The sequence below is a fragment of the Ctenopharyngodon idella genome, chromosome 24 (genome assembly GCF_019924925.1).
Source record: "Ctenopharyngodon idella isolate HZGC_01 chromosome 24, HZGC01, whole genome shotgun sequence".
In the NCBI taxonomy this organism is placed as follows: Eukaryota; Metazoa; Chordata; class Actinopteri; order Cypriniformes; family Xenocyprididae; genus Ctenopharyngodon; species Ctenopharyngodon idella.
The window spans coordinates 23,264,949-23,286,849 of NC_067243.1; the positions used below are offsets into that span (position 1 = coordinate 23,264,949).

The 21,901-nt window shown below is 35.2% G+C and overlaps 2 protein-coding genes across 2 annotated transcripts; both read right to left on the minus strand.

Annotated features, from left to right (window-relative positions):
• Positions 1-36: 36 nt before the first annotated feature.
• LOC127507627 (troponin I, fast skeletal muscle-like) lies at positions 37-8,232 on the minus strand. The gene is made up of 7 exons (XM_051884892.1): positions 8,135-8,232; positions 6,817-6,848; positions 6,679-6,715; positions 3,829-3,957; positions 2,620-2,709; positions 1,261-1,437; positions 37-323 (listed from the first exon to the last, which is right to left on the minus strand). Exons 2-7 carry the CDS (start codon positions 6,822-6,824, stop codon positions 237-239), a joined length of 528 nt encoding a protein of 175 aa, XP_051740852.1. The 5' UTR covers positions 6,825-6,848; positions 8,135-8,232; the 3' UTR covers positions 37-236.
• A 6,679-nt stretch (positions 8,233-14,911) lies between these two features.
• On the minus strand, positions 14,912-17,874 carry tnni2a.2 (troponin I type 2a (skeletal, fast), tandem duplicate 2). The gene is made up of 6 exons (XM_051884890.1): positions 17,717-17,874; positions 16,481-16,517; positions 16,254-16,382; positions 16,086-16,175; positions 15,831-16,007; positions 14,912-15,753 (listed from the first exon to the last, which is right to left on the minus strand). The coding sequence occupies exons 1-6, from the start codon at positions 17,773-17,775 to the stop codon at positions 15,658-15,660; spliced, it is 588 nt and encodes a 195-aa protein (XP_051740850.1). The 5' UTR covers positions 17,776-17,874; the 3' UTR covers positions 14,912-15,657.
• Positions 17,875-21,901: the final 4,027 nt, after the last annotated feature.

Sequence of the window (21,901 nt, forward strand, 5' to 3'; positions counted from 1 at the left end):
CCAAAACATGCATAATAAAACAAACATAAAACTAAGGATTTTTCCTCAGAAGCATTCATTTAATGGTCGTGGCTTTGTGATGATACACAGTTCTCTTTCAGGACGTACATACTGCGTGAAACAAATGCTCATTTGAGGCACTGAAAGCTAAAGACATAAACCTATTGCAAAAAGATAAATGTTTGCGTAGCACTGACAAATTCCTACAATAATTAAACAATGAAATGTCCAGGAATTTAGGCCTCGCCCTCAAACATCTTCTTCCTGCCTCCCATACCGGCCTTGTCCTCAACGTTCTTACGCCAGTCACCGACATCTGAAACCTGGATCATGAGAGAGGAATTGAGTGTGAAGGAATGGTATATAAATGAAACGAAATGTCGCGTGTATTTTTATAGTGCCTATAGAAAATCATACCCCTTTGAAATAGTTACTTTATTTGTCATCCAGCCTGAAATCAAAACCCATTCTAAAAAAAAAACTTTTCCAGCCAAAAGTTCTCAAAAATTAATAAAAAAAAAATTAAAAACTAGAATAACGGTTAGAAAAATCATGAATCCCCTGATTTAACACATCGTAGAGCAACTGCAAAATGGTGACTTAACATGTAAGGGGACCCGTGGTGTATGTAGATAGAAATGGCTCATTCTAAGGTAATAAAAACATTTCATTATGTAACATCTTTATACACCACTGAAAACATGGTTATGTATATTATATTGCATTTCTGTCAGTAGATCCTCTTAAAATGTACACATTGCACCTTTGACACTGTTATTTTTTTATTTGTTAATGCTGCTTTGAAACAATCTGTATTGTAGAAATAAAATGTCACTTGTATAAATGAATGTGACTTGACATAAACCAAAGGGAGACAAACAAAAACACATTATTAACCACTTACGAATTATCAATATCAGTAAACATGTTTATCAAAGGAGTAAACCATGAGAGGTTACATATTAGTGTAATTTTTTACCATGGTTTAGGGTTGATAACAGCCTCCAATGATAAATATTATTTTATTATAATTATGTGATAAGTGATACTAAGTGATTAAAGTATTTATATTATAGTTTACATGTTCACCTACATGCAACACGCAATAAGCGACTTGAGGCCAGAGTTTTACCAGTGGTAAAATCTTTGTAATGCACGGCCTCTCGTGGCTTAGGTTATTATGATTTAGATCCATAACTATTCATATCTGCTCTGTATTATAAGCACAAAGAAATAGTCACATGATCATATTTCACTTACCTCCTCTTTGACCTCCTTCTTGACTTGTTTCAGGTTGGCTCTCAGATCCAGAGACACCTTGTGCTTGGAGCCCAGCAGAGCCTGAAGCATCTGATCGGCAGACATGCGCACTTTCCTCAGCGCGGGTTTCTTGAACTTGCCTATCAGGTCGACCACCTTGATCTTCAGATCCTCAATCTATACACATATCAGTCAAAACGGACCTCAGAGAACCTAATATATATATGTGTGTGTGTGTGTGTGTGTGTGTGTGTGTGTGTGTGTGTGTGTGTGTGTGTGTGTGTGTGTGACCCATGCTGGCAAAATGAGTTGCAATTAGCAAATTTTCAAAAATGAGTTATTGTTATTTTCTCACATTCTTTATTTAAAAAAAAAAACTTCAAAATGGTGAGTGATTTGTTGGAATCCGACAAAAAATGACTGAGCTATACCTGTTTGAAGTCGATAGAGTCAGCAAAGTGAATTTTGAGAAAAATCGATTTTAAGTTTTCTGAAGACAAAATCACCTAGCAACCATAGGCTACCTTAAAATCCCTGGTAATACCAACAAATTTGGCACAAACCAAGTCAAAACCCATATCTATTGGAAAAATATATATATATATTCAACTTTTTTTTCCATGATTCCACCATTGTTTGATTAACATTAATGAAACAGACAGCTTGTATTAAGACCTACTGTATCACACTGATCTAATTCTAATATGTTACATATCAGATGTTTTTCCCCAACAGTTAACCAAACGTTCACTTAAGACAAATAACAGATAATGTTTGAGTGAATACTTGCCAAGACAGATTTTTTTAAATACTGTATAGATACGGGATCGCGAGCTGTCTGAGGCGTCTTTGTGCACACGCTTAGGATCTGTCAGTCAGCGCGAGTAAGATCGTTTTGTTTACATCTTTATGAGTTTGAAAATCACATTTCATTGGTTCAGACTCATGCCATCAAGAATGAATATTCACAAAGTTGGAATCCCGTGCTTTACAACGATACCAAACATATGCTGAGAGAAGCGCCAGTCGTCCAGAAGCGAGCAGAGAAAAACGACATTTTTCATGGTCAAAGGAAAGGTACTTCTCTCAGAAAACGTACAAATAAAGATACTTTTAGATGTTTAATTGCTATTTGCAACATTGAGATCGCTAGACGAGGGCTAAATGAACTCATTTTTGTGATAATTCCAATTTCGACCAAAATTGACATTTTTCACTTGTTTTGCCTCGAAATTAGCCCTTTGCGCATTCCGACTCATTTTGCCGGCACGGGTCACATATACGCAATATAACATCACATATATCATCATCATAATAAGGTATGTTGAGTATTATAGTTTATATATTGTCATAAGTTACCTCTTTGTTTGCCTTTTCCACTTTAGCATTCAAGTCATATCTCTCCTCATCAGCCTTGTCGATTTGCTGGTGAAGTTTCTTGCACAGTTCCTAAATGGCGACATTGAAAGTGTCAAGCTCTCTTTTCTAACCATCTTTCATAACGTAATGCTTCAAGAGTATGAAATATAACTTTCATCATCCCTAGGTGCACATACGTCACTGTGACATTAGTGAAACATCTAGACAGCACTAATATAGGCCTACATACTAAGAACATATTTGTTCGTTCACAACCATAAATGTCAAGAAAAAATATTTTGAATTCCATTCTAACATCTAAAAGAGATTATTTTAGCAAAATCTAAATAAATTCCTTTGGTTTTCTGGATGTTTACTACGGTTTTCTTGAAGTACTTTAGAGTGCCATCTAAATACCATGAGTACATCAGTGTTATTTTATATATTATATTATATTATATTATATTATATTATAAGCCACAAAAGTCAAACACTAATAAACATATTAAGAGCATATGTGTTCGTTCACAAATATAAATGTCAAGAAAAAAATATCTCAAATGCCATTGTAACATCCAAAACATTTTAGCAAAATCTAAATATATTCCATTGGTTTTCCAGATGTTTACTATGGTTTTCTTGAAGTGCTTCAAAATGCCATGTAAATACCATGAGTGCATCAGTATTATTTTTTTTTTATTATTAATATTATTGTAAATACTAATATTGTGAATTACTTTTTAATTTTTATATTTTCTGGGTATTTTTATATATATTTTATGTTTTAAGTTTAAGTAAATTTGCTGTGTTTTGTCATTTTTCTTAGTGTTCTTTTTTTAAATATGTCTATATAGTTTTTATACATTTTTATTTAAGTTTTAGTTTTCAGTTGTTGTTTTTATATATATATATATATATATATATATATATATATATATATATATATATATATAAAAGTTTTCAATGGTTTTAGTTTTAGGTAATGATAATAACCCTGGAGTTCGTGAGTATGGTAATAATATAATCATCGAATTACTGCTTTTGTAAAGAATGTACTTAAAATAATCTAACAAAAAAAAACTTTAAAAAAAATCCATCTTCCACATGAAAACGTAAACAAATGAGAGAATGTAAAATCATATTTTCTGTACTTTCAAGGACTTTTAATTCATTTAGCATTCTGAACATTTGGTGAATGTGGTAACAGACCTGCAGTTCCTGTGTAGATGAAGGCAGGGACAGAGGAGGGCAGTTTTCTGTCAAGTAAGCCTCCTTATCTTTAATGATCTGAGCGGCTTCTTTCTCCATAATGCCCTTTGCAATGCTAAGCACCAAACTCTGTTAGATACATCAGTTAAATACATCAGTTAGACCCTGAATTTCATACAACACCATTACACTGTTGTGCTTATATCAGAACACACATACTGACAAACATAAAAGCAGTCAAAATACACTATTTGTAAAGACCCCATGTAACTACATGCCGTGCTGTGTTTTCTTTCACACTGAAACAAGAAGTATGGGTGGGACCAGGCTTGCATTAAGAACACGTATAGCAAATCTAAGGGCCCCCTTCATAGTAGCCTTGGTGCCACAACATTTTCTACCACAGGAATACTTAGTATTATAAAAAATAAAATCATATCTTTAACAAGGTTCCTATAATAACAACAACAACAACAACAACAATAATATTACTAATAATAAACTATAGTATTTGTAATGAAAAACATCTTAAACACTATAAAATAACCTCTATAAAAGTGACTTCTTTTGCCCTTATATTACCTAATATTTCATGTAAGGATAATAATAGTAACATTAGTAATAAATAGGGATGTGCCCGAAGCTGAATACAATGTTCGGAAAAGAAACTAAGCATTCTACGGAGCCCCTTAAGGGACATGGTGATGGAAAAAACTATGAGATGAGAGGGAAAAAAATATTTCAATGCTTTTGCGTTCTCTCACAAATGCACGCTCGCTTTCTACTTTCATTTTCAAATTCCCAATCAGGTGTACCCGGTGTATAAGGAGCGACGGTACTGACCGCACATTTTACAAGATAAGATGAGGCTCAGGATGTGTTGTGCTGCGCAGCAAATCCTCCGGCATCGTCTTGTCAGTCATCTCTCCTCACGTGATAAGTGAAATCTGATGTACTATAATGTGACCGAATACCACAGCCTAACCATGTCCCTAGGGGCTCCGTAGAATGCGTTGCTCATTTACCATGCCTTTTCCCGAATTCGGATTTAGGCTTCAGGCATGTCCCTAGTAAATACCATGTCATATTTCTATAGCTGTGTGTACTGAAAAGCTTGTACCACTGTGTACAGTTTATTTCATGCAGTCTTTAATAATTATGTTGTATTATATTATATTATATCATGTCATATTTTATATATTACAAGCCACAAAAAAAAAAGGTCTTTAATAGTTTATATTATATTATATTATATTATATTCATTTTATACAACAGTTCGTTCTAGTTCTTGAATCTGATTGGCTGAGAGGTCTTTCCAGCCATGCGATATTCTACCAGTATCGCAACAGGAACCGTTTCACCGTTTGAATCACTCCGCTGTCAGCGAGTGTCATGGCGGACGAGCAAACCCACCATATTTTTATAGATGCTACTGTTTTTTTGTAACGGAATGTAGTTTTAAGAGTTTTTTAGACAAGAGTGTAGTTGTTTAGACCTCAGATATGCGATTTATATGTAAACCTAGTGCCTATTTGAAAATTTGTTTAGACGCTTTTGGAGATGTGAGCTCCAGGCTGTCAGCGGCCATTCAGTGCTCATGTACCCACAGAGAACAGCTTCATCTCAGCCAGTCCTTCGGGAATTTGCTGCTGGCTCTTATGTAGACAGTGTTTAATCATGAGGTATAATTCGTTTTGGGTATATCAAATGGCCAATCTTTGGTCTTATTAATCTATTACCTGTTCCAGAGCTAATAGAGTTGGCTTAAGGGCTATATTAAGTTTCATAACTTTATATTTACATTGAAATAAATCCTGTACTAACTAGAGCACTGCTTTTGTACTTTTGACTAAATTGTTTGCTTGTGTTTATTTCCTATTTTTCTTCTTATACTATTATAATGGCTATTGTTGTTAATTTAAATATTATTGTTCAATAAATATTTTATATAAATAACATGCCGTATTTTTTTGGTATTGAGAAAGAGTTCGTTAGTGGTTTCAACTTCAGTGAAAGTTACATTAATACTCCATTAGATGACGGCAAAGAATGTCTATATGAGTGAATGAGTGAGTCAGTCGCAAAGACTTTTATATTGAAATGGACTGAAACAAGGAAACAAGAACTTTTGTACTTTAAACAACATCTTACGAGAAGCAACTGACAACTGCATTGACTAGCACTGTCATGGGAAATCCTCTTTTAAATGTTAAAAGGATAAAGGCAAAGCATTGCTTTCCTTAGCGGACATTCAAACTGATTTTGTGATTATGAATATAAGATTGACCTGAAGAATATCAGCTAGATGCAGGTAATGCACTCGCTTAGTCGATCTCTCTCTCATAATACTCTACATATTACAATGAGTTTCAATGAAGCGACTCAACGTTCTTTTGTTACTAGTTCTAAAGTGATGTTGTAGAATTAGTAATGGAGGCTTGGTCACAACTATTAAACTGTCAAGTTGAGATTTGAATCAGTGGCGGAAGGAAGTAGTTTCTCACAAAAGAGGGTTTTTAAAGACACTCCATTGTTGTTTCTTATTTATTTACACACTTGTGCCATCGAACTGTTGTATAAACACAATATTGTACTCGTAGCTGTGCGATATGGCTCTATATCAGCAGGACTGTGATGCTACGGCCACTGTCCGTGCTGATATAGAGCAATATTGCACGGCTACTCATGTGATATTGCTTATATATTATATTATATTATATTATATTATATTATATTATATTATATTACATTATATATTAAAAGACACAAAAGTTAAATATTACTTCATGTGGTCTTTAATAAATATTTTATAATATATTATATAATATCAAAAGCATTATTTATTCTACCTTGAGATGGTGCCGGCGGCTCGATGTCATCTTTTTACTGTGATGGGATGATGAAGGAAATAAAATTTAATAAAACAAAAATAGATACCCATTTCTTTTAATGTTAAATATAAATAACAGAGATATTCATATACTTACTCAGACATTTTGGACCACTGTTTTCTTCACCCCTGTACAGAGTGCAAAACAGAGCAAACAAATGAGAAGACATTTTTACAGAGATGAGACAACTTATATATTTACTTTTTTTAAACAATGCATAATATGGTATGGTATATAATATTTAATCATGATTAATTCAAAGGTTCTTAAGTGATATACACATTAAGAGAGACTGTGTCATATAGAGTTGGCTATATATTCTGCATTCTAATTTGAATCTTTGAAATGTCTTGCAATCCAGAGGGAGGGGTGTGAATATCCCCCCCTCTGATATCCAGTATCCCAGTCTCCCTTCTTCTGGAACAATCTATGCAGACAGCTGTATAAATCACACAGATCATGTTTTGCTGTATTCAGATGTCTTACATAACAGATCTCTTCAAAGCTTAGGATGGTTTGACAGAGATATCTAAGGGAGGGTTTTTGTTGTTGTTTGTTTGTTTTTTGCTAATTATTGTTTATAGCATTAAAGGGATAGTTCACCCAAAAATGAAAATTCTGTCATCATTTATTCACTGTCAAGTTTTTCTAATCCTGTATGAGTTTCTTTCTTATGTTGAATATAAAAGAAGATATTTTGAAGAATGTTTGATAACTAAAAAGGCTCTGGACCACATAGACTTCCATAGAATTTTTTCTCTATACTATGAAAGTCAATGGGGACCAGCAACCCACAATATATCTTGAAAATATCAGCACAGCATTGTGTTCAGCACAAGAAAGAAATGAATACAGGTTTGGAACAACTTGAGGGTGAGTAAATGATGACAGAATTGTCATTTTTTTGGTGAACTATCCCTTTAATGCTATAAACAATAAATGTGAAATGCAATTATGTCACCACCTGAGTATTCATGTTCATACAGTCATTAAAATGTATTTTTTGTGTCAAGCTCATTTTGGCAATCCAACACGCATTGCAAGATATTGAACTGGCATATAATTCAGTATAGCAAGAAAATAAAATCTTTAATACATGTGAATTTAGGGTTAAATAATTTGTGCACAATGCTCTAAAATGACATATTTTTATATAAATTAATGTCAAAATAAATGCTAAAATAATCACTTAATAAAATAAAAATATTTTATCTGGATCTGGAGTTATTTTAAAGTTCCACGTTGCTATAAACTGCTTACAGAAATGCGTTTGTCATCCTAAAAAAACAATCCAAAGCTTAAATTCGGTAAATTCCAAGTGAATAAAACTTCAAAAACAAATCAAGCTACAAAAAATCATCTTTCGGTGAGACTAAATGGAATCAAAACATGAAAAGGTAGACGTTGTCCTCACCTATATGAGAAAGTTAAGCAGCGTAGTCCTGAAAGAAGAATGTCTGAAGGAAGCAGACCACTAGCAGCAGGACTGCACTTGAGGACGGTGTATATAAGGCTGGCATCATCATAAGTCTTCCCTCTTTATGGTAAGGCACTAAACACAGTTGGTTTGCCAACCTCTTGAAATATCCGCTTCTAATGCCTGCCAATCACACTGCTTAAAATAGACTAATGGGAAGACAAATTTCCAGATGTCAGGATAATTAAACTAACAAGAAGAATTAGGTCAAGGTGGTTGTTGGATATGATCAGATCAGGGCTGGCAGGAGTTGCTCATCTACCAAATTAATTGATTAATATTCAGGGTGTTGGAGAATAACACTTTTTCTTTGTTACGTTAGTTTCCTTCTTTGGTTATAACTAAGATTTTTTTTTTTTTTTTTTTTTTTGGAGAAGACGAGCTGCCATTTCTGTCTTGTAATGATCAAGTTTCTTATATGTTTAATTAATTGAAACAACTCATTTATTGTGTTTCAAAGAGGTGATCCCACTGCTTTGACTTAACATGATCCTCTAGGTTGCAAAGTCAGCAGTGATTATAAACATAAGATCATTTACAAATACTTACACAGTTGTTAAGATGGTAGTGTACTATTTTCAGAATCTTCTCAGACTGCATCTTGTGTTGGTCATAGAGATGGTACTAGCATTTTAATCTGTGCCAACAGGATATGGTGTATATTATGTAATGTTTTTTATTCTTATTTTTATCAAATTACAATGTTGTTATTTTCAGTTGAGAATGATTCTCCACATCCTCAGATGTTTTAGATGACATAATAGCACGTTCATTTGACTCTACAGTTAACAGATCTGTCCGCTGCTTTTGATGCAGTTAACCACCAGATCCTTCTGTCAACCCTAATTGATGAAGGGAACCTCAGAAACTGCACTCCAGTGGTTCAAGTCGTACCACTCAGGTAGGTCCTTCAGGGTGTCGTGGAAGGGTGAGGTGTCTAAGTCGCAACATCTAGCTACTGGGGTGGCTCAGGGCTCAGTGCTTGGACCACTTCTCTTCTCCATCTACATGGCATCATTAGGATCTGTCATTCAGAAACATGGTTTTTCCTATCACTCTTTTGCTGATGACAAACAACTTTACTTCTCATTCCAGCCCAATGATCTGACGGTAGCTGTTCACATCTCAGCCTGCCGGACAGACATTTCTTGCTGGATGAAGGACCACCACCTTCAACTTAACCTTGCAAAGACAGAACTGCTTGTGGTCTCAGCCAACCCAACACTTCATCACAACAACTTCTCCATTTCAGCTAGGTTTGTTAACAATAACTCAATCCAAGACAGCCAGTGTAACGCAGGCCAGCTAGTAGTCGCTGTGCGAGTAAACCTCACTCCTCTGATCTCAAGAGATGCTCTAGCGACTAACGCTAGAGACTGTGGTCTTTAGCCTCCTTGTTAGAGTGCCCACGCCGGAGACCCAGGTTCAAGGCCCGCACAGAGTGGGGCAAGTAGGACCTGGGTGAGGGGTTACAGTGGTGCCGTGACCCGGATGGGAGTGAGGTTTAGGGGGGTGAGTGTAACAGAGGCCAGCTGTGCGAGTAAACGTCACCCCTCTGATCTCAAGAGATGCTCTAGTGACTGACGCTAGAGGTTGCTGCCTTTAGCCTCCTTGTTAGAGTGTCCGACTCCCACGCCGGAGACCCAGGTTCGAGGCACGCACAGAGTGGGGCAAGTAGGACCTGGGTGAGGGGTTACACCAGGAACCTTGGAGTTGTGATTGATGATCAGTTAAACTTCACAGACCACATTGCTAGAACTGCCCTTCCTATCGGAGAATGCTACACAACTCCTTATTCAAGCTCATGTTCTATCCAGACTGGACTGAAAGAAATGGCTGAAGACACATCTTTTTCGTCAACACTTGACTCATTAATACTAACACTTACTATTCTATAAATCTATTTAAAAAAAACTATGTACTATGTAGTATATACAGTAGTATATATTTTACTTCTATAATGTGACATTTCCCTTAGAATGTGATATTTAATGAGAAAATATGTATGGTGAGACTCTATTTTATCCTGACTGGTTCATGAAAAGTAGGTGTTACATACCAAAATGAACGTAAACCTGAATCCAATTTAGTTAAATCAATGGCTGAATATCTAATTGGCCCAATAGCTCATGACATCAATGAAGAAGGAAGTCATTCAGATTTAAAACTATCAATTAATTGTGTAGAAAAGTTTAATTTTCTTGAATAATTAGCCAAAAAACAAATTGGCTCTGAATAAATTTCAAATCATAAACAAATAGCAGTAGACTCATTGAACTTACCATCATCTTCAAGGTGTCTTACAGAACTTCACATTTAATAGAGGAGGAAACATGGTTACTTTGGACCATTTCCACTGTTCTTCTTATCAGTAGCCGACTATCATCAGCTCTGTAAAAGTTACAATAACTGAATCAAACAGAAGCTGAGGCATCTAGACAGCATATAGCTCTGTTAGCTGTAAAAAAGTTTTTAAAAGTATTTTATATGTAATTTGATGTTTAATTACAGGAGATGAAGATCACATGACCAGCCAAACACTACTAACTTTATCTTGATAATTCCCATGTTTTCAGATACTCTTTTAAGTAGCTGAGGGATAAATTATTAATAGGCATCAAAGTTACCTGTAAATAGGATAACAACAATGGCATCTATAACTGCACACTTCTTGAAACTGCATTAGTCTCGGTCTCAGACGTCACGCCCACAGACTGTTGGCTGAATGAATGTCTGATGAATAAGACAAACAAAATGGAAACACTTTGGGAGTTTTGAAGTCATCATCCTATTGGCTGAATCCTACAGGATTTTCAGGAGAAATCTGTGTCACGTTCTTTAATCCGTCTGGAAACAAAGCCATCATAACACAAAGCCACCTCAAGAAAAAAGAAAGCCGTCGTGTTTACAGCTGTGACGAGTGCTTATCAGGATCAACTGAACACTGGAAGTATGTGAAGTATGTGACGTTCACTGCATAGACTTTTTAAAAGACATCCAAGAGTTGAGTCTGTTATTGTAGGGACATTAGGCTTGTTCGAGATGCATCGAAGCTGCGTAGACCAATCGTTGTATGACATCAAAGTACCGCGAGAGTGATTCAAAAGGAGTCGTCTGCTCTCCAATCCCTTTCGTGGTACTTTGATGTCATACGCCAATCGGTCTGTGCAGCACCGATGCATCTCGAACAAGCCTATTGACTTTACATTTTTACGCCCCTAAACATGACACTGAACAAAACAAACTGTGACTGGTTGCTTTACAAGTCTCCTGGACAGTCCTTGGCCAATGAAAGCTGCTATGGAGCCATCAGTCTGAATGTCTGGCTACATGAGAATAAAACTGCAGTAAAAGTGCAGTTGGCAGTATAAAGTCCAAGACAGTTGTTCACAATCAAAAGTGTTGAATCAAGAAGTGAAACATTAATAATGGTGAAATTTGTTGCCCATTATTAATTTATTCCAGAACCAAAAGTGTCAAATCAGCAAGTGAAACAAAAAAAAGTTTGTTTTTTTTAATGTACTTTTTCTTAATTATTATTAATCTTAATTATAATTTATCTTAATTATTATTTTTATTTTATTTATTTATTTATTTATTGTAACTCAGCGATGTAAAAAACACTTTAGACTTTGCAACAACAAAGTAAATGTCATACATATTTTTGCTCACACTATCAAACTGGCTACTGTATGTTTGGAACAGCATACTCAACAACATTCAATATAGCATGTTAAATATGTATATATACTGTGCCTACTATGCTAATTTTTTGTAAGCATGACTAATTACTGCAGTATGCTGCATGGAATACTGTATCCCACAATGCAAAGTTCTCAATGTAACTTTACATTCACAATAACCGAAAGTAACATCAACTGCCTCTTTACCAAACCAAATTTTATACACATGATTGGAAGAAAAAAAGGTCCCACTTTATATTAGGTGGCCTTAACTACTATGTACTTTCATCAAAAAATAAGTACAATGTACTTATTGTGTTCATATTTTATTGCAAAACACCTTTGCTGCTATTGAGGTGGGATATGGGTAAGTTTAGGACAGGTTTGGTGGTATGGGTAGGTTTAAGGATGGGTTGAGGTATAAGAGAAGGGTCAACAGTGTTATTATAAATGTAATTACAGATATAATTACATGCAGGTAATTTTTAAAATTTAAGTACCACGTAAAACATGTTTAAAAAAAAAAAAAAACTAAATTTAAATAACCATGTTATGTAGTATTATGCATAATAACACACGGTCATGTGAATCTTTTTACAGTTTGAAGATGCAGATTACCTGCAGTTCCCAACGTGACCAGTAGATATTGCTAGAGACTTCTGCAGCTCTCCATCCATCTCTCTTCCTGATTACCTTCATCCTTAATCCCTGAAGAGAAGAATCAAAAGTCTAGATTAAAAAAATCAAAGGTTAGATTAAAAACACCCAAGCCAATGCTCCAAGCGTTAAGCTACTAACGCCCCAAACTCACGCTATAAGTTAAAGCAGGCAGAGTGCCACCTCCAAGCTGTATGAATACATGCGGACTGTGGTCCGATACTTTTTTCTTTTACTTTTTTGTTGTTTTAATATAATTTTCCTTTTAAACCAGAAAAAAATTCTAAAATTTTTTCTATATTAAAATTCCCATATTTTCCTATATATTATAAGCTGTATGTTATAGCCTATTTACTGTACATTAAGAGCATAATAAATTAATTACCTTTAATTGATGAAAGTGATGTCCAATACCAATTACCGCAGGTCATCTTTCTTTTTTTAGTAACAATTTTAGTGAAAAGTATGGTTAATCTTTTTTTTTTTTTTATAATATATATTTTTTCATAGTCTGGCATTGCGTATAAATCAGGGGCATATATCTACTTCAAACCCTTTGACATGTTTGTCTTGGATTTGTTTTGACCCCTTGACTTGTTACCAATGCTGCCATTTGAAGCTGATATTAACATAATCATTGCAATACAGTTTTAAAAAGTAATATAGTAATAACCACCATTAAGAACACTAAAGAAAGTAAATTACATGAAAACTAGAGGATTTGTATATCTAATATGTATATGGTATTTGAGAAAAACAAAAATAATTTAGTCTTCATATCAGTGTTGGTTTCATAATTACTGTTGTAACAGTTATGTGTTATATAATTAATGTTATAATAGATATGTGAATGCATAATGGCTTAAGATCCTGAAAAAAGAAAAAAATACACTTAATAGTGTAGGGAAAACAGTCAGACGGACATATATTATCTCTTTTTTTTTTTTTTTGTATTTTTTGTTATAAACTTTATGCTAGCATACATAAATTTTGAGCAAATGCAAACCAAGTGAAATCATATCATAAATAGGCTCCTCACAGAAGGATTTGGTTTCTAAGTGTCAAATCATCACTTCATAAGTCATCGAGCAACACGCTAGCTGCACTAAACCAGGTTGCACATTTATTCTTATGAGAGATCAGCTCATTACATTCACAATTCATAACTATGAAAAATCATATTACATATTAGACTTAACTAAATGTAATTGCCACAATGGCATGTTAAGTAATGAAATTCAGTTCACAATCCCATCATGTAAAATCCAAACACAAACACACATTTGCATGACATTTACAAATGCAATAATAAAGGACTTTTATTATTGCATAATTAATATTTGTATCATCACATGCCTACCAAATATTTATTACTCCAGTAGTCAAACATCACTTGACGGATCATAAATAATCCTGCTCAGATAACATGGCGAATTTTTGCTCTTCTCAACAGTATTAAATAGATTAATAGCGGAATTACAGGTTTAATCCAGAAAGCAGTTGTTGGCCGTTAGGTCCAGTAAAGAAGGTGCATGTTAATTCCTTCAGATCCAAGGTAAGATTCAGGGGAGGTGCTCACCCAAAGAAGAAGGTGGCGAGCAGGATTCACACGTGCTGTTGACAGGCAATGAGGGTTTTTTAAATGGCATTCTTTGATGGCTCAGCAAAACCTCAGATTTCTCTTTAAGGAACTGCTGTGTTGCTAAGACCAGTGGATCAGAGCACACATCTGAAATTCACACCACAAATACCTTCCATGTTCCCTTCTTAAAAATAACCTACCCCTTAAAGATGTTCTTTTTATATATTATTTATTTGCTACTTTGTGTTTTTGTAGAATTTTCACCACTGCTAGTAATGCCGACTTTCACTTATTAAACTAATAAGGGGGGCATACAGTTTTAAATAAAGAAATACACCAGCAAATGCTTTGGGAGATGATGTGTGGGTCTTGAAATTACTCACCCAATGATCCATCAAGACATATGAGGGACATCATTCTGCAAGAATTATAAAATATTATAATTATAATTTACCCTCAGACTGGATATTAACCTTTTAAAGACAAAAAAAAAGTTCTGTCATGACAACTCTCTGAGTGTTTGGCATGGCAATGGATATGACAATGTTGATATGTTTGGTCTTGGCAGTATAGATCTGCTACACTGCTGCTGCTGCTTCAGAACAATACGGAAATTGCCACTGCCAAAACATTCACGACACACTGCTGTGAGCAAGACATGCTACTGCTGTACAATATACATACAATTAATTACCTGTAGCAGATCTATACAGGTGGAGCTGGGGAAGGTGGAGGGTTTCTGAAAGCACGCTGCAGTTGCTACAGCAAATGCTGACCAACTATATGAAGGTTGAGCACGCAAGCTCATTGGCTACTGATACAGAAGGAACCAATCAGCTGTGCCCTAAGGAGAATGATTTGATAGGAAGCAGATTGAGTTAAGGAACTATCAGCCTGTGCCATCTAGAGATTCATGACAGAACTATGTATTTGTTCGAAAAAAAATGGAAGGAATCTTACCTTGATGATAAAACAACAAGCAGCAGTTGATTTAGAAGTTAAGTTAGTTATATTGAATTATAGTCAAAGTCAAAATTAAACCTTATTGCTACCCCTTTTACTTCAGTAAAAATAATGTTGGGTGGGACTTTATGAGATATGAAAACTCGTATCAGGTTGTTTGACGATTGAAAAATGAGAGGGCTTGGTAATGTCAACCGAAACCGAGGTGGAGTTAGTAAATACAAGTTTCTTTTTAACAACATTCACAGATGAATAATTTACAATAAGACATAGAAAGTCTGTTGTCTATTAAAAAGTGTTTGATTCTTTGTTAACTTTAAGCAATTAAAAAAAAAATGACAAAAAAAAAAAAAAAAGTTAAAGATTACAGTAATAGCTAAATAAAAAAATAAAGCAGAGAGCAACAATTATTACAGTTGGGTTGTTTATTTAGAAAAGGCATGATTTTGGCAAACAGTCAATCTATGGTATTTTTATGGACTATAAATGAAACAGTTCGTGTTGAACCTTTCAGTAGTACATTTTATTCAGATCTAAGTCAGGAAAAGATCATGGTGGATTACTCATCATCGTCTTCAAGATTCAGTCTCAAACATCTTCTTCCTGCCACCCATACCAGCCTTATCCTCAATGTTCTTACGCCAGTCTCCAACATCACGCAGTTCTTTATCCTGTGAAAAAGAGGTTTCTAGTGATCTGGAAGACCTGATCACCTAAAAATGAAAATTTGATCATCATTTGTAATCACCTCTTCTTTGACCTCCTTCTTGACTTGTTTCAGGTTGGCTCTCAGATCCATGGAGACCTTATGCTTGGAGCCCAGCAGAGCTTGAAGCATAGCGTCAGCAGACATGCGCACTTTCTTCAAAGGAGGCTTCTTGAACTTGCCCTTCAGGTCAACAATCTTGATATTTAAGTCTTTGACCTGAAACGTACAAAAATAATCTCGCTGACCACCTTGATGATGGACCACACAGAAGGAGATTTACGAGAAACATCTTACCTCATCAACGACCATGATGGCTTTGTGCTCAAGAATATATCTCTCCTCATCAATCACATCGATTTTTGCATGTAGCTCTTTGCAGAGCTCCTGTTGACAGAATAAAATTCACACTAAAGCTTTGAATTTCCAAAAAAGCTTCTTGAAGTAATAATAACCGGAATGTACCTGTAGTTCTTGTTTGGAGCTTGGGTATGACAACGGAGGACAGTTTTCTTCCATGTATCTCTTCCTCTCCTCCTTCTTCTCGATCTGCTCTGCTTCCAGTAAGTCTTTTGCAACCAGGAGCATCAAGCTCTACAAGCAAATGTGATTCATTGAGAATCCTAGTATACTTGTAATTTTAAATGAAACTTTTTTTATGTTGGTTTGGTTCAGCTGACATGAGCTCTTACCTTCAGGCTGTGTTTTTTACTACTAGACATTCGTTTTCTAATAAAGAGGAGACACAAGGACATACTTTATATTAGGATGTTCACCTCTGTATTGTGCCATTTTAGTAATATTTGTACTTTGTTTACATAGACACACAAAATTTACAATGCTTGCAAGGAAGCACAGCATTGATATTCCTTTTAGCCTTCTGGTTAATGTTTGTTCTAAACCATGATCCATAAGTTGTGATGTCAGCCTTAAAGCCTGTTCACACAGAATGCCTTATTTAATTTTTGTTATAAACATGCATTAGATTGCCATGTTTGGCTGTTGCAACGCATCTTGCTGCTTTTTTAGTGTTTTGCACATTAGCGCCACATTTTTTTTGGCTGCAAATCAAGCCAAAAATCTATGCAAAAGTCTCATAGGGAATTCTAACCCCTTAGATTACTTTTAAGACATTTAAGATTACAATTTGAAGAATCTCCCATTTTCTTATATAAATAGAATATTAGCCATTCAAAACATAACAAATTTGCATTCTTTTATATTCTTATATTCTTTTACATTTTATATGGTTGTCCTAAAGGAGACATGGTGGTGATGGGAAAAATATGAGATGGCAGGATAAATAATCTACCCAGCTCTGTATATATATATATATATATATACAGAGCTGGGTAGATTACTTATGAATTGTAATCAGTTACTGATTACAAATTATATGACAAAATTTGTAATCAGTAATATAATCTCTTAGATTACACATTTTTGGTAACGTAATCTGACTACTTTTGGATTACATTTTGGATTACATCCTTTTGTGCTAACCCTTATTTGATGTCACATGTATTGTAGGATAATCTTGTACTGTTTTGACAGATACAAAGAAAAAATATAGTCCAAAAAATATATTCTATTCACCAACAAGAGCCTCAACAGATTCTTTTTGAAGTGCAATGTATGGACAGTTAATACTTCAAAATACTAATACTAATGTACCTGTTAGTGTTTGCTGATAGTAACACTGAATAAAACAAAATCACATCTTATGATTTTAAAACATATTTACTTAAAATTAAGTAAATTTAGAAAACAGCAACATTACAAAAACAAATATTCTTGTTGTTGCTGATTTCTGTTTCCCTTGCAAAACTTTTGCCTTCCTCAGAGACACTTCCCAAGAGATATTTTGCATTTCCCGGCAAAGAACTCCTGCCTTTCTTCTCAAGATACTGAATGGTTGGTATACTTACTCAGTCATTTTGTAGTTTTCTTTACACCCTTTTGACAGGAAGAAAAAAGAGAAATGCATCAGAGGCCAAAATAACACACTTCACGCAAGTATGACAACACAGTTACTTTTAAGTGCACAAGCATCATTGCCACAAGGGGCTCTATAGCATGTATTAATACAAACTGTCTTCCACTGTAATGGTGGAGCAGCAGTGCTGAGAATGTTAAACTGTCGACATCTGATTACTAAATACCCCCACCAAGTATATTATGTCCAACAACCTCAGGTTAAGGATCCAGTGTTGGTATAGCCCAAGGCTCGTTCCTAGCAAAGTTTGAACCTATAACCTTTCAGTAGCCAATCCAATGCCACCAAATTCATAGACCAGGGTTCCCTCAAATCTGCCCTGCAGAGTTTTTCCTCCAGTCCTAATCAAAGACACCTGAACAAGCTAATCAATGTCTTCAGAGTTACAGGTAGGTGAGTTTGATCAGGGTTTGAGCTAAACTCTAAACCCAAGCTAAACCCGGATTTAAAGGTAATCCCTGGTATTAAGACATGTATGGCTTAATATAACGTAAATTATGTTTCTTACTTAAAAATATGTAGTAGAAACCCCATGAAAGATTTACATTATTTAAAAAATCCATGACATATTTGGACAATGAGCGGCATTTTGTTAAGGTGCACAGTGCGTTCTATGTCGATGACGTCAAATGTTTGCACTCGGTGAGCTACTGAATCTACCCTGTTGTTATTTTTACCGCAACACAACTCTGAATATAATATACGATGCTACAATGTGCAGCTTTTGGTTGTAATTTTCAGTCGATGGGCAGCAAGAGAAGCGATGTAAGTCATTACTGCTTTACTAGTGATAAGAGGAGAAAAGAATGGGAAGTTGTGAAGAATGTGGATAAATAAAACTTCCTAACTGCGTCTTTGTTCTCTTCACTTTAGCCCTGATGCCTTTGATACTTTTCATCTGTATGTTTTGGTAATCTAGTAACGCATACAAAGTCTTAATATCTGCAGGGTTCCTTTTAAAACCCGATCAGCCTTTTCGATTTGAGACAGAGTGCAAAATTAGTGAGGATGAAAGCATCGAAGACGTGCAATGTCTCTGTGGCTATTTGAACTATACTGTTGAATGATTGACGTGTAAAAATTGTCTGATATGTCACCTGAATGCATTACACATGGTTAAACGTGCTGAGTAGATGCTACTGTTTCATGCGATCACAGATATGTAGTGCATCACAGCGCACACAAGCTTTGAGGCAGTCTGTCTCAATCAAGATGTGTTAAATAGGCTACCCTCGTCAGTCTCCATGACATGTGCGGCATTTGGTTAAGGCACACACTTATATCCATTGACAACTGTAAGATCTTTCAGTAGCTGTTGTCTACTAAAAGCCTCAAAGGCATCAGGTCTAAAGTGAAGAGAACAAAGAAACGGTTCTTTAGGAATTTTTATTCGTCCATATTCTTCACAACTTCCCATTCTTTTCTCCTCTTATCGCGAGTAAAGCAGTGAAAACTTGTATTGCTTCTCTTGTTGCCCTTCGACTTGAAATTACAACCAAAAGCAGCACAATGTGGCATTGTATATTATATTCCGAGTTGTGTTGCAGTAAAAAATAACAACAGGGTAGTGTCAGTAGCTCACCGAGTGCAACCATTTGACGTCATTGACATAGAACGCACTGTGCACCTAAACAAAATGGTGCCGCCTATTGTCCAAATGTCATGGATTTTTTAAATAATGTAAATCTTTCATGAGTTTTCTACTACATATTTCAGTAAGAAACATCATTTATGTTATTTTAAGCCATACAAGTCTCCCTTTAAGAAACCCTGCCATAGCCATTCTGGTCATGTGACCTTTTTGTATTACTATTAATGTCAGGAGTTGTATAAACTCAAGAAGACCACATGGTCCCCAAGCCTCTTTGACTCATCCGAGAGGATTTTCTCCAGGAGGTCACTGCAATATGATCTCAAGGCCAGTACATCAGCTGCAGACACAGCCCCATTCTCAAGAGCATCTCTGGGATGTCAAAGATATGACAACACAGCTCTCCTTTATTCCCAGTTAAACAACCGTCTCAAATGTCTTTCTTAATATACTCCTTCTCTGAGAGACTAACTGGCTAACCGATGACAAACTGACTAATTTAGTACACTTAAATGGACTCTTAATGCCTCAATGACATACTTAGAAAGCTGTGAAGACAACAGTCAGGTCTCATAAGTCTATTTGAAGAAGGACTATTCTAAGTAGCCATAGAAGGAGACTGAGGACATGTTTACCAGAAATGTTTTGCATGGCAGAATAGATCAAGTAGTCTCAAGTAGTCTTTTTGTGTGAGGGTTTGGTAAAAGAGCAAATTCTAAACTCTTAAAAGTCAAGACTAATTTCTCTGAAGAAATATATTTACATATTCCAGAGCTTCCAGATAGTTAAGGCATTTCAAACCATTACACAACATGTATAAGATTAACTAGAATGTCTTTGTGAATAGACAGCATTGTCTGTCTTGTATCAGTTTTATACAAGACAGCATTGTAAATCAGTCGTTATTAAGGAGGACCGTAAGAAAGTGTTGACAGGTGGAGTAAGACTTAAGGATCAGTCTCAAAGTTATGTTCATGTCGGTGTTCACTTTCAAACGGCAGTATACTGACATCACCAGTTAGTATATCAAACCAGACCTCCCCCTTCAGGTCACCATTCAAAACTATTTCTCTTCTTTTTAGCATTGTTTCCAGAAGGAAAGACTTCAGTTGAGATCCAAAAATGAGAAACTTTACATGAGTTAAAATCACCAATAATGATCATACAATATTGTGATGACCATTTGAAGATATTTTCACAAATCACTCACAAATCAACTTGGTCTAAATGCACAATAGCGACGAAACTATCCAAACAACAGAACAACAAAGAATCTATACATTACATTTATATTCTCAGCAGGTGCCTTCTTAACATTGCAATTTACAGTAGAAGAATGACAACCTTCTCCATCACTTCCATAATCAATCCCACAAACTACATTTCACAACTTCCAACAAATATCTACCAAAAAATGCTATTTGCAAGATTAAGACGATGAACCAAGGGAGCTGCTCTCACCTTTCTAGAAGAACAGAGGAACGTCTTCTAGGGACAGATGGCTGTCAAACCAAGACACAGGCAGCAGACGTGCTAAGAAGATATATATTGCATTCTCTGATCTCTCTGCAAATCCATGGTTTCTCTTTATGGAAGTGGATTATCCACCAAACCAATGAGCTGACAAGGTCATGAAATACAGCACTATCCCTCCTTCGCTGCGCCTTCAGTATAAATATCCTGTCCTTCAAGATAGTTATTCTTTTATTCTAAGAATGACTTTCTCACAAAGACCTCTTCGCATTGCAATCATCTATATATCCATCCATCTATCTACAGTATCTATCTAAGTATCTCTCTACACAGTAAAAAAAACCTGTTAAATTTACAGTAAAAAACTGGCAGCTGTGGTTGCCAGAAATTTACCGTAAAAAATATGGTAGCAACATTTCATTAACTGATATAATGTTAATTTACCAAGCTATTGAAATACTAATATCTGTTTTGTACCTTTGTAATACACTGACAACCACCAAACACAGTGGTGATGAGAGTCACATGATGAATCAGAGCTCATCACAAACAGATTTTCCACAAGCTGAGAAGGACAATACTAATATTTAGAAGATTACATCAAATCTGAAGTGTCACAGTGGGAAATTCTGGGGATATCAATTTACGGGAATGTCAATTTACGGTTTTTCACTGTAAATTACACAATGAATTGTTCCTTTTCACTTCCAAAAACTGTCAATTTAACAGTATTTTACTGTAAAACTACTTTAAATGAACGGTTAGATCTATTACAGTTAGTCACCGTATATAGTACAGAAACTTTTTTGTTAACCAATTAACTGTTTTTCGCAGTCGTTAAATTCACTATCATCCATCCATCCATCCATCCATCTATCCATAAATAAAGGATAAATGTCACAATGTGAGTTACCTTACGTTTGTGTGTTCAGCATCGTCTGTTTCCAAACAGCTGTTCTCACAAGTGCCAGGAAGGCGCCACCTGTTACCTGTTATATTTACACATAATAAAATGTTATCAGCTTTTATTCACTCATAAAGCAATAATACAAA